The sequence below is a fragment of the Spinacia oleracea genome, chromosome 4, assembly GCF_020520425.1.
Source record: "Spinacia oleracea cultivar Varoflay chromosome 4, BTI_SOV_V1, whole genome shotgun sequence".
Classification (NCBI taxonomy): domain Eukaryota; kingdom Viridiplantae; phylum Streptophyta; class Magnoliopsida; order Caryophyllales; family Amaranthaceae; genus Spinacia; species Spinacia oleracea.
In genome coordinates, this window is record NC_079490.1 from 111391098 (window position 1) to 111404325 (window position 13228).

The 13228-nt window shown below is 37.3% G+C and overlaps 1 protein-coding gene across 1 annotated transcript; it reads left to right on the forward strand.

The window, feature by feature from the left end:
* Positions 1-11699: 11699 nt before the first annotated feature.
* On the forward strand, positions 11700-12907 carry LOC130471795 (protein FAR1-RELATED SEQUENCE 1-like). Its single transcript, XM_056842098.1, has 4 exons — positions 11700-11718; positions 11803-11979; positions 12211-12266; positions 12647-12907. The coding sequence occupies exons 1-4, from the start codon at positions 11700-11702 to the stop codon at positions 12905-12907; spliced, it is 513 nt and encodes a 170-aa protein (XP_056698076.1).
* The last annotated feature ends 321 nt before the right edge of the window (positions 12908-13228 follow it).

Here is a 13228-nt window from a genome sequence, read left to right on the forward strand (position 1 = left end):
CAATTTCAAAAACCAATTTTGAAATCCAAGTGCAATCTCATCTAGTAGACCATTCCATTGGTTTTACTAAGCATTTTCCACTCAAAATCATATAAGGCAAGTCAAATTCGGGAGCCGACCCACAAAACCGAGCAAGCCGGGCCTCGTCCCGTAAAACCGAAATTCAAAACCCGAAACGGCTTGTTTTTAGACGCAAAATCAAGTCTTAACCTCCAAGCAAACACTACGTGCCAAGCATCGTATTATTCGTACGAAGTACATCAATACAAAACAAATCAAGGACGGAGCCCGCGTCCTTGTTTTGGAAGCACTCACGCCACGTCACCAGCGATGGGCGCTGCTTCGGCGTGCTGCGCTGGCAATGGCTGGCGTTTAGCAGCCATTCCTCCTATAAAAACCCCCTAAATCCCAGCATTAAGGGAGGAAAATTCAAGACATAACGTCGTAATACAAAAATTGCACCTCAATATTCAATACAAAAATCAATACAAAATCCTCCAAAAAATACCATACAATCTTCAAGATTTAAGCAATTGGGAGTTCTAACCGGAAAGCTTGCCTTAACCTAACTAGGTAATTCCGAATCCCAACCTTAATCTATTCAATGATGTCTTGATTTTCTATTTTCAAAATGATTAGTAAGTTGGCATATTTACTCTTAAAAATGTCACTTGCAACAATCATACATCTTTTCAAAATCCAAACTTTTCAAAATACAAAAATGCAAACTTTCAAGATTCAAGGATGTTCAAAGTTGTTTTAATCACTTCTTTGAACTAGAATCATTTTCAAGCATGGAGTAATCAAAGATGATGCCTTTCTAACTTTTAAAGGTTTATTCTTTGAGATTCAAGACTCCATTTTTCAATATACAAGTTCAAGTTTTCAAATTTCAAGATCCAACAATGTTTAGGGTTTCTCATGACTACCTCCCTAAACTAGGATCCTTTCAAAGCAAGAGCATATCAAAGATCTAACCTTTTCAACATTAAAAGGCCCGATCTTTGAGATTCAAATCTCTTGATTTCAATATTTCAAGTTCAATTTCAATATTTCAAGTTCAAGTTCAATATTTCGAGTTCAAGTTCAAGTATTTCAAGTTCACTATTTCAAGTTTCAAGCTTTCAAGTTCAAGTCCTATATGCAAAATCTAGGATACTTTGGGATGAACAACTTCTCCCAAGTTGAGATTTTTGGCTTTGAATTCGTGTCGAGCGCACTTATTTTTAAGTAGCCGTTTGGCGTTCGGATCTCATGTGCCCAAGTACAAATTTCAATATTGAAATCTCAATTATGCACCTTTCAATTCCGCAATTTCAATTCCGCACCTTTCAATTCCGCACTTTCAATTCCGCACTTTCAATTCCGCAACTTTACTTGCCTAGTCCTTCTAGGCAATGTGGACCTACTCCCTAGTCCATTTCTAGGGGATCTTGTATTTACTAATTCTGCACTTATTTACTATTGTGATGTTGCTTTATTTGCTTTATTGCTTTCATCACCGCACATGCTAAATACAACAAAATACAAGGTTACATCACGCTTAACAAAGATAATTTCTTGGACTAACCGATCTTAGGTTCCCTTAAATTAACTTTAAAGCAAAGTGACCGCCATACAAAGTAGAAATTCAATTTGTCCTAAATTCAAACCCACATAGTCTAAACTAGAGTATTTTCGAAAAATGTTGTGTCACGCACTCGAATAATTTCTAAAGCTTGCGGAATAAGCATCTCGTTCCCTTGCCCGGATCTCACCCATCCGTTTCGAAGATTCAAGTCTTATCCAAATAGAGTCATTTGCGGTCTTTCCAAACAAGACCCTAAACAATGTTTGGTGGCGACTCCTACAAAGTACAAAATACGAAGGTTTCTAAAACAACCGCCCCCGTAGGGGAAAACTCCAAAAACACCCCCTACAATTCTGGCGACTCCACTAGGGAGTTCCTGATTTCAACTTCGAAAATACGAGCAGACTTTGAGCATCAAGCCACTGATCTGCTTAAGTTCTGGATGCTAACACTGGCGCCAGGCGCAGCCACCTGCGCCCGACGCCACTGTCTGCATCCAGCACAGTGGCTCACAGTGGCTTGCTGCCCATATTTTGTCGAGTTTTCAAGTGGGAGTCAGTCTATTTCTGTACTTTGAAGGATGCTCCCAAACCTTGAGAACGAATGTCGAAAAACGAGATTTTCAAATACAATATTCAAGTGCGATTTCAAGTTTTAATTTCTAGGCATTTCATGCATTTTTCAAAAACTATATTTGTGCAAAATGAATTTCTACCTTTGCCCAAACGGATGTGTTCTACATTCGGGCTAGCCCCGGGGGAAACGAAATGGTGACTCTCCATACGGTTCCCGACCAAAGTGTGTGACCATTTCCGCGCCTACCGAAACTTGGCATTTACTTGACATTCCCGATGTCAAGTAGGGAGGTCGTCTGCCGACACACACGTCTCTTAGGCGGATGTGCAAGTTGTCGCCGGATCCGTCTCTTAGTCAAGTACCTTTTGACACCCAAAGCTGACCACTTTCATCATACAAAACTTAGACCGACCTTAGGTTGAGAAATTTGCATGTCGCATTCATATTCATGACTAGTGTGACAACGTGCTACTTGTGCATTGTGTGGGCGTCTTTGGACGCGTGAATGGCTAACCTCGAGTTCTAGCTTTGCCAAAACCATTAGCCTCCAACTAGGAAACCAAACCCCTAGGAGCATCATTCAAGCCTCATGCATCTAAATCGCCGATTTAAGGTCTTTTAGGAGTGCCACTCCATTTGATTCAAAAACCCTCAAACACGCCTCACGCACAAATGCCAAATTTCAAATTCAAATCCAACGGCGTCATAATGCCGGATTTTCTAGTCCAAATTTCAAGTTTCAATTTCAAAATTCCAATCCAACGGCGTCATAATGCCGGATTTTCTAGTCCAAAATTAATGTTTCAATTTCAAAATCAAATCCAACGGCGTCATAATGCCGGATTTTCTAGTCCAAATTTCAAGTTTCAATTTCAAATTCAAATCCAACGACGTCATAATGCCGGATTTTCTAGTCCAAATTTCAAGTTTCAAATTTCAAATTCCAATCCAACGGCGTCATAATGCCGGATTTTCTAGTCCAAATTTCAAGTTTCAATTTCAAAATTCGAATCCAACGGCGTCATAATGCCAGATTTTCTAGTCCAAATTTCAAGTTTCAATTTCAAATTTCGAATCCAACGGCGTCATAATGCCGGATTTTCTAGTCCAAATTTCGAGTTTCAATTTCAAATTCAATCCAACGGCGTCATAATGCCGGATTTTCTAGTCCAAATTTCAAGTTTCAACGGCGTCACGCCGGATTTTCTAGTTCAAGCGTCCAATTTCCAAGTTCAAAAAAAATTCAATTCTAGTTCAAGTATTCAAGGGTTCAATTCCATCCTTCAAAACCTCGAGTTCAAATTCCTAATTTCAAGTTCAAAACCTCAAAGTTCAAATGTTCAAATTCATGCCGCCGTAATGCCGACTTTTCCATTCCATATTCCAAACCTCGAGTTCAAAATTCCTATATTCAATCTTTCGAATCTCAAGTCCCATATCCGAAACTTTCCAATTCCAATTCCATGATGGCGTAATGCCGGATTTTCCTCATTCAATTTCAAATTCAAAATTCCATGATCAAACACTTCAAAGTTCCAAGTCCACAGCGACATGATGCCGGACTTTCCCAATTTCGAATCCAACGGCGTGACGCCGGAATGTTCAAATTCAAACATCTCATGCTCTATACAAAAATGCCTCTTTCCCATTTCAATGTTCAAACTTCGAATCAAATTCAAACTTCAAACTCATCTTCAAGCTACAAATCCTTGCTTTCCATTGCTCTCAATTTAAAATTCAAAAATACTTCCAATGGGTTGAAAATTCCTTGAAATAGTACAAACTCAAATTCTATCATGGGTTGAAACTCCCCTGAAATAATACAAATTCGATCCCTCAAAACACTTCCAATGGGTTGAAAATCCCTTGAAATAATACAAGTCCAAACCCAATGGGTTGAAATTCCCCTAAAATATTCCAAGGTCCAATGGGTTGAAATCCCCCTAAAATACTTCAAAATCCAATCGGGTTGAAACTCCCCAGAAATAATACAAGTTCAAAATTCCATTCCATGGGTTGAAATTCCCCTAAAATATTCCAAGATCCAATGGGTTGAAATCCCCCTAAAATATTGACGGGTTGAAATTCCCTTGAAATAATACAAAATCAATTCCCTTTCAATCGGGTTGAAATTCCCTTCAAATACTCCAAGTCCAACGGGTTGAAATCCCCTAAAATATTGACGGGTTGAAATTCCCTTGAAATAATACAAAGTTCAATCTCCTAGTACAAGTCCAATTTCCAAATTCTCGATGGGTTGAAACTCCCCTAAAATAGTTCAATTTCCAATAGGTCGAAATATTCTTTTTCGATATTCCAAGTCCTAGTACAAAGAGTCAACTTCTACAAAATAATGAAGTCTCCTCTCAAACACTTCCAACGGGTTGCAAATCCCGAATACAAGTACAAAATCCAAAATCCCGAATCTTAGGAATGGCACTTAGAGTCAAGTCTAGGTCTCATTCATTGCATGCATATCATATCATGTGTCGGGAAGTTCAAGTTCTAAAGTTCTAAATCATGTGGTGTGTCCTAAATAGGAGTCCAAGGATCATGTGGGTTCGCCGAAGAGGAGAGAGGTTGAAAAGAACTCCATCAGCCCTAGCCTCACTCATAGCCGGCATCGAACGAGCAACCAGTTCATCTCCTACAAATCAAACTTCCAGTCCCTTTCAAGAATCAGTCCACATGTCTGCCCCCGATCAACTCACTCAGCTCATGGCCGCCGTAGCCAACCTCAATACCAACCTGGAGAAAGTCCCTCAAGATATCTGCTCCAAATAGCAAAATGTTCAAGATTACTGTGGGCGAAGGATCTATGATGAGCGAGTCCGAGTCAGAGGATGAGTCTGGATATGAGTCTAGTAATGAGTCCAAGAGTCTAGGGCTAGGGTCTTGCATCAATCAAGATCCTCTAAAGGCCGAGCTTCAAGTCAAAACTGTCGATGTAATGATTGTCAATTTCAATAACACTTCAATTTCCTCTTACTCTTCGAGTCAAAATTCAAAACACACTTCTAATCCAAACAACTTTGCTTCACAAGAAACTGACCTTGAAATTCTAAAAGCTATCGAAAATCATGAAAACAGGACGCCCATAATTGAGGAAACAGAAAAAATCAACCTTTCTAACAACAGTGATTCAAAACTAGTTCAGATTGGCTTAACTCTATCTCAAGCAGAGCGGGATGATCTTATCAAGCTACTTTTAGAGTACATAGACGTCTTCGCATGGTCCTATCATGATATGCCAGGGGTTAATCCAAGCATCGGTCAGCATAAAACTCCCCTCATCCCAGGTTCAAAGTCCATCAAGCAGAAACTCCGTCGCATGAAACCAGATGTTTCCCTCAAAATTCAAGAAGAGGTCTCTAAGCAGCTAAAGGCCGGGTTTATTCGAGAGTCCAAGTATCCAGATCATTCAAAGTATTGGGTTCCAAGAAAGTGTCCCAGTTCATACAAGAAAACATCATATGCAGATACGGTGTTCCTCACAAGTTCATCAGTGAAGACCCATTCAACAAATACAAGATTCAAAATTCAAGTTCTATAATCTCTAACCAAGCAAGGTTGTGCCAAGCAACGCATCTACAATTCCAAAGTATAAAATTCAAGTTACAAACTCCAAGGTTCAGGTGCTAAAAACATCTACAAGCTTTGATAGTTCAAACTTCAAAAGGGGACACCATACAATCTTCAATACAACAATCCCAACGGACCCATGCTCCGGGAAATTCATCATCACCGTTCTTCACCTTATTGCCCGCAAACTAATGGGGCAGTCGAAGCAGCCAACAAGAGTGTTAAGACCATCATCATGAAAATGACAACCAATTACAAAGACTGGCCCCAAAAGCTGCACTTCGCATTATGGGGGTATCGAACTTCAATTCGCACTTCAACTGGTGCAACCCCATTCTCATTGGTCTATGGGATGGAGGCAATACAACCTATCGAGCTGGAGGTACCTTCACTAAGGATAGTTCTCGAAAGCAAAATCCCAGAAGTTGCATGGGTACAAGCAAGGTATGACGAGCTAATAATGCTCGATGAGTTGTCGACTTCAGGCTGCTCACCATGTACAAGTCTATCAGCGCCGAGTGGCCAGACATTTCAACAAGAGGGTCAGAACCCGAAATATCAGTAAGGCGAGCTTGTCCTGAAAGGCCTTCGCAAAAGCATCATGGACCCAAGGGGAAAATTCAAACCCAACTGGGAAGGCCCATACATTGTCAAGAAGATCCTCTCCAGGGGAGCAGTCGAACTAACAGACGTCGATGGAACAGAATTCAGATCTCTGCCAAACCTCGATCAACTCAAGAAGTTCTATGTCTAAGTTCCATGTTCGAATTCAAGAATTCAATTCAAAGTCCTGTAAGGTAGTCAGAACTACGTCCGGCCTGATTCCTTAACGGGACACGTAGGCAACCTCATTCCGAGGCCCGGCCACTTTAATACAAAAAAATTCAAAATTTCCACTTTAATACAAAAATTCAAAATTTCCTCAATTAAGGGCATCCTAAAAATCAAATCAAACTCAGAATTCAAATTCAATTGTTGTTGTCTTTATTCCAAACGTACCAATTCAAAGCAAAGCATGTTCAAGCGGATTTTAACACAATAACTCTTTATTTGGCTCTAAGCCTTCAAAGCTAATTCAAATACAAGGTTGGGATCAAGTGAAGCAAAGTTCAAAAGCCTTTTCACTTCCTAAACACATTTTATAAACACATCTTCCAAACACATTCTTCAAACACAATTCCTTCTAGTACAATTCAAACACATTCAGCCTACAAAGATCTAGGGTCGAGCGAGTATGCTCTTGAGTCCTTGCACCTTGAGTACTATCCCCCGGCTCCTCCTGCAATCAATCATCAATCTTCCCCTTGCCCAAGCGGCGGAATAAGGAACTTGTAAGCCTTCCAAAACGGGAGGATGACGAACCTTCTTTGGACTCAGATCGGTCAAGCACCGGATGGGCCACACTCCCGTCACCTTCCTCATAGTCAGTTGATGCAGGACGTCTAGCTCTAGAACCTCGGACTCTAGCTGGTCCGGAGAGAAAATGTCCCTCTGGCTTAGGCCTCTCATCCAAACAATGTACCCCGCAGACAGAGTAACTGGCTCAGCGGGTATTGAACACTCAAGAATGGTTTGGCGACCCAATGGTTTGGCGGGTACTGGCTTAGGGATTATGGTTTTTCCGCATGATTTATATTCAGTTATATGTATCATAACATAACACACCTTTCAATTCCGCACCTTTCAATTCCGCAATTTCAATTCCGCATTTCAATTCCGCACTTTCAATTATGCAACTTTACTTGCCTAGTTTTTCTAGGAAATGTGGTTCTACTTCCTAGTCCATTTCTAGGGGGTCTTGTACTTTACTAATTCCGCACTTATTTTCAATTGTGATGTTGCTTTACTTGCTTATCGCTTTCATCACCGCACATGCTAAATTCAACAAAATACAAGGCTATACCACGCTTAACAAAGATAATTTCTTGGACAAACCGATCTTAGGTTCCCTTAAATTAACTTTAAAGCAAAGTGGCCACAATACAAAGTAGAAATTCTATTTGTTCTAAATTCAAACCCACATAGTCTAAACTAGGGTATTTTCGAAAATGTTGTGTCACGCACTTGAATTATTTCTAAAGCTCGCGGAATAAGCATCTCGTTCCCTTGCCCGGATCTCACCCATCCGTTTCGAAGATTCAAGTCTTATCCTAATAGAGTCATTTGCGGTCTTTCCAAACAAGACCTTAAACAATGTTTGGTGGCGACTCCTACAAAGTACAAAATATGAAAGTTTCTAAAACAACCGCCCCTGTAGGGGAAAACTCCAAAAATACCCCCTACAAGTACCGATTAATAAAATTTTGGAACGATTCAAAAAGAGTTTAGAAAATGAAGCTAGTATGGCTGTTATGTTTCTTATTTTTCATAACTGAGAAAAATAGCTGGTGTAAAAATGTGGGAAAGGTAGCCGTATTTGCGTCAAAAAAACGCGAATCATTAAATGCTCTCTGTATATTTTATACATCTGTACGGCAAATATTTAGTTTTAATATGTTGTATATAACTTGTATTGAGATGTATTCAACCATTTATTAAAGGGGGTTTTTAAACGACTCCCGCATTTTCCTAAAATCGCCCGCATTTAATACAGGAAAATAAGATTTTACCCTTTTAATATTCAAATCTCCAATAATAATAATAATAACAATAATAATAATTAATAATAATAATAATAATAAAAAGAAAATTAAAAAAAATTAAAGAGAGAGAAAATGGCAATATCCTCAGAAACTACGATGTGGGTAGTAGTGAATTTAGGCCTAATTTCAGTTGGAAGCTTGAATGTGAAGGCTCAATCTCCGGTGATGGCGCCAGCACCGTAGTCGTCGGGAACCGACTGCATGACTCTGGCATACACAATAAAAGATTGTTTGACATATGTTGAGAATGGAAGCAAATTAGCTAAGCCATTGAGCAAATTAGAAATAGAGTCGCGCACAACCATTGCGTCGGCGGCACGTCTGCTGCGCACAGGGATTACGCCGATGACACGGCCGCCGCGCAGAAGATATGTGCGGCCGTCGTGTCACCGGCGCAATCCTTGTGCAACAGACGCGCCGCCGACGCAATGGTTGTGCGCGGCATAGGTTGTAGCCACTGATGTTTGTCTGTTTCTTCGAACGACCTTCTATAGCCATTAGTGTTTAGGCCTAGATGTCTTCTTGATGACCATATACCACAACTTTTAGTTGAGGTAGACGAACTGAAAACAGGGAAGAGTTAGACCAGGGGCGGATCTTGGTTATGGCTGGGGTGGGCCTGGCCCTCCCGTCCGAAAACTTTTGTAGTGTGTTTTTAGCTACAGCCCCCAAAAGTTTGTGTACAATTGTATAATTACATAGTACATTGCTCAATTTTTTTTCTACCTGCCCCCCTCATAAAACCGTTCAAGGTCCGCCACTGAGTTACACCAATATTCCGTGGTACATATCTCCGCAATTCCTAGATAAAATTAGTTAATGTTATTTTTCTTTTTTTTATAAAGTGTTATATTATTGTATTTGCTATTAATATTATTATTATTATTTTTTATTATCAACTTATTATTATTATGATAAGCATTAAAAGGGAAAAATTGTATTTTATACTCTAAATGCGGGCATTTTTAGAAAATGCGGGCGTCGAATAACGATACACTTATTAAATACAACGGTATTTCCACAAATAAAGGAGGGAAATACAACGCCAGTATAAAATTGACCAGTGCGTCTATTGTGAGACTGGTCACATCATCAAGTTGATGATGTGACGCGCGCGTGGGAAATATTTGCTGGAAAACGCGCGTCCCCCAAAAAAAGGAAACGGCAAACTTAACGCCGTTAATAAATAGAGTTCTTCTCTTTTTGCGCCGCATTGAATACTAGGTTTTTGATTTTCGAGTTCTGCTAAAATTCCAGATCTAAAGCTTTGGGATCGGAATTCCACACATTTCAGAATCAATAACAAATGGAAATCGATCAATCTCTTAAAGTTTCAATGAAAAATCTACAGCTTGGGGATTGTGGTGAACCTAGAAATATAATAAGTAACATCGAAGACGAAATCGAAGATCTAACAACAATGGAAGATCAAATCGATGACCAAACAATCATGGTGGAACAAGAGTTAACAGTTCACGATGAAAAAGGTATTTCAATTATATTATGGGGATTTTAGAAAAAGTAACATCTTATGACTAAAAAAGTATCTGGTTGTTAGCAGCACTAATAGTATTAAAGGTGGTTTAACTTTTTAGCACTAGATATTATCTACTTTATAACACTAGATCTATTTAGAGGTAACATTCCTAACACTATAAAGTAACACATATTAGTCTTATCAGTAACATCCTTATAACTTAAGTAATATCTACTTAATGTTTAGGTAACATTCCTAAAACTATTAAACTACCTATAATACTAGAAGAAAAGTACCGGACTTTAATCTAATAAGTAACATCCCTAACACTAGAAAAGTAACAGCCCTAACATTAGAAAGGTAACAAGCATTACATTTATAAATAACATCCCTGATACTGGGATATAATATTTATTAACTATAGGATATCTACTTAAGGTAACAGCCCTATAGAAATAGCTTATTTTGAAGGTAACATCCCTAACACTATAAAATACCAAGCATTATTATTACAAGTAGCATCCCTGATACTGTAAGGTAGTATTTATTAACACTATAAAAGTACCAGGCATTACGTTTATAAGTAACATCCTTGATACTGTGATATAATATTTATTAACACTAGTAAATTTACAAAAGGAAATAGTCCTATAAAATATATAATCTTAAAGGTAACATCCTTAACACTTTAAAGTACCTGTCATTACTCTTACAACTAACATCCCTAAACAGCCCTATAGCAATATCTTATTTGCAAGATAACACCCTTAATACTATAAAAGTATCAGGCATTACATTTATAAGTAACATCCCTGATACTAGGCTATAATAATTATTATCACCATAATAGATCTACTTAAGGTAACAACCCTATAAAAATATCTTATTTTGAAAGTAACATCCCTAACACTATAAAGTAAACAAGTAACATCTCTGATACTGGTATGTAGTATTTATTAACACTATAAAGGTATCAGACATTACTCTAACAAGTAACATCCTTGATATTACTATACAAGATCAACATAACAGCCCTATAGCAATATCTTATATTCAAGGTAACAGCCCTAACACCATAAAGTACCAAGCATTAATTTAACAAGTAACATCCCTGATATTACTATACAAGATGTACTTAACAGCCATATAGCAATATCTTATATTCAAGGTAACAACCCTAAAACTATCAAGTACCAGGATATAGTATTTGGTATACTATAATATTAATTGGGTATAAAAGCTCAAAAATTACAAAAGTAATTTGAATTAATGTAGTTATATTCTCTGTTTTAATATAAGTAACTGTTACTAAAATAAAAAATTAATACCATTAACTATACAATTTTTCTTATTTTATTTAGCAAATACAGGAAATACAGAAGAAGAAGATGAGGATTACTTTGGAAATTTAGTGGGGCATACTGAATCAAATATAAAAGACTTACTGAAAGTTTATGAAAAGAATGCACGAGCTTTGGGTTTTGCTGTAAGGCTGTCTACACATAGAGTACATCCTACAACAAGAGTAATGTACGGAAAATACATTGTATGTAACAAGCATGGCTTCAGATGCAAAAGAAAAGTAAACACTCCTATAGTTACTGACAAGAAAAAGAAAAAAAGCAAGCTCGTACCTATTACAAGAACAGGATGTGGAGCTCTTATAAGGGCAAAGTTAAATGAAGATGGATTATTTGAAGTCAAAGAGCATGTTCTTGTGCATAATCATCCAATGACTAGAAAAGACTGGCAGCATATGCACATATCAGAAAGGAAAATCACAGAGGAGAAGACAAAGACAATAGAGTTACTAGATAACAGTGGATTAAAGCCTACACAATCATAAAAGGTTATGTGTCATGAAGCAGGAGGTAAGAATTTTAACATTTATATAAAAATATAATATTCTAAGTAACTACAAAATGTAAAAAAAATAACAATTTCTTTTATTGAAGGGGAAGAAGCTGTTGGACACTCAATAAAAGACCATTTGAACTTTGTGACAAGGAAGAAGATGAAGGAAATTGAGGGTGGGGATGTACAAAATGTCATTGACAATTTATATAACCTACAATCTGGAGATCCAGATGTGTTTTTTCGTTTTCGATTAAAAGAAAACGGAAAATTGGAGAGTATATTCTGGAGAGATTCTATTATGAGAGAAGACTATTTATCCTTTGGAGATGTTACTATTTTTTATACAACTTACAGAACCAACAAGTACAATCTCATTTGTGGGTTTTTTGTTGGCATTAACAATCAATGAAAAACATCAATGTTTGGTTGTTTTTTCCTAGGAGATGAAACAACATAATCATTTATATGGGTTCTACAAACTTTTTTGAAATCTATGGGACATGTAGCTCCTGTTTCTGTATTTACAGACCAAGATCAAGCAATGTCTAATGCAATAATGAAGGTATGTTTGACATTGACCTTTTCAGTAACATCATTTTCTGTATAAAAGTAACATGTGCATAATACATTAAGTAACATCAATAACATTAAAAAGTAATATAGGTAACATTTTGAAAGTAACATCCCCATAATATATAAAGTAACAGCATTATAATCTTAATATATCACCTATAGTCAAGTAAAGTAATAGTAAGTAACTTGTGGATCATATACTAAGTAACATAACTAACATAGAAAGGTAACATTAGCAACACATTGAAAGTAACATCTAAATCTTATATAAAGTAACATCATTATCATCTTCAGTATTAAATTAATCACTTAGATAATAATACCAATTTATTTTCTCATTATTCAAGTTCTTCCTCAAACAAGACACAGATTATGCCTCTGGCATCTCATACAAATGTTGTGTCACGTTTTGGGGCATTAAAGCGAGATACAACTTTCAAAGATGCTTTCAACCACTGTCTAAGTGGATGTGTCAGTGAAGAAGAGTTTGAAAGATGCTGGGAAAAAATGATAACTACATACAATTTAGGTAACAGTAAGTGGTTTAAACGGTTATACAAAATAAAAGATAAGTGGTGCACTGGTTTGAGCAAAGACTTCTTCTCTTCTAGGATATTATCTTCTCAATGAAGTGAGAGTACTAACAATGCAGTTTGTTTTAAGCAAACAAAAACACAAGTTTGACTGATTTTTTCAAGATTTTTCAAGAAACTGTACACCGTTTGAGACGAACAGAGAAACAATGTGAATTTATTGCACAAATTCAACCCCTACATTAGTGTTTCCAATGACAAGATTACTCAAGCATGCTTCTGAGGTATACACTCTGACACTATTTAGAGATTTTGAATTTGAATTGAATATGGTGAAGCAATTGGTTCATTTTGAAACATTGTGGCTATGGATGGTTACAAGCTGTATTATGAAGTGTACAAAGAGAATGATCCAGAA

Excerpts from the sequence above, each read along its gene's own strand:
- LOC130471795 (XM_056842098.1), top strand. Across the intron at positions 11,980-12,210 it reads AGAAAACGGAAAATTGGAGA|CTCCTGTTTCTGTATTTACA; the intron begins GTATATTCTGGA and ends TGGGACATGTAG. Across the intron at positions 12,267-12,646 it reads TGTCTAATGCAATAATGAAG|ATTATGCCTCTGGCATCTCA; the intron begins GTATGTTTGACA and ends AACAAGACACAG.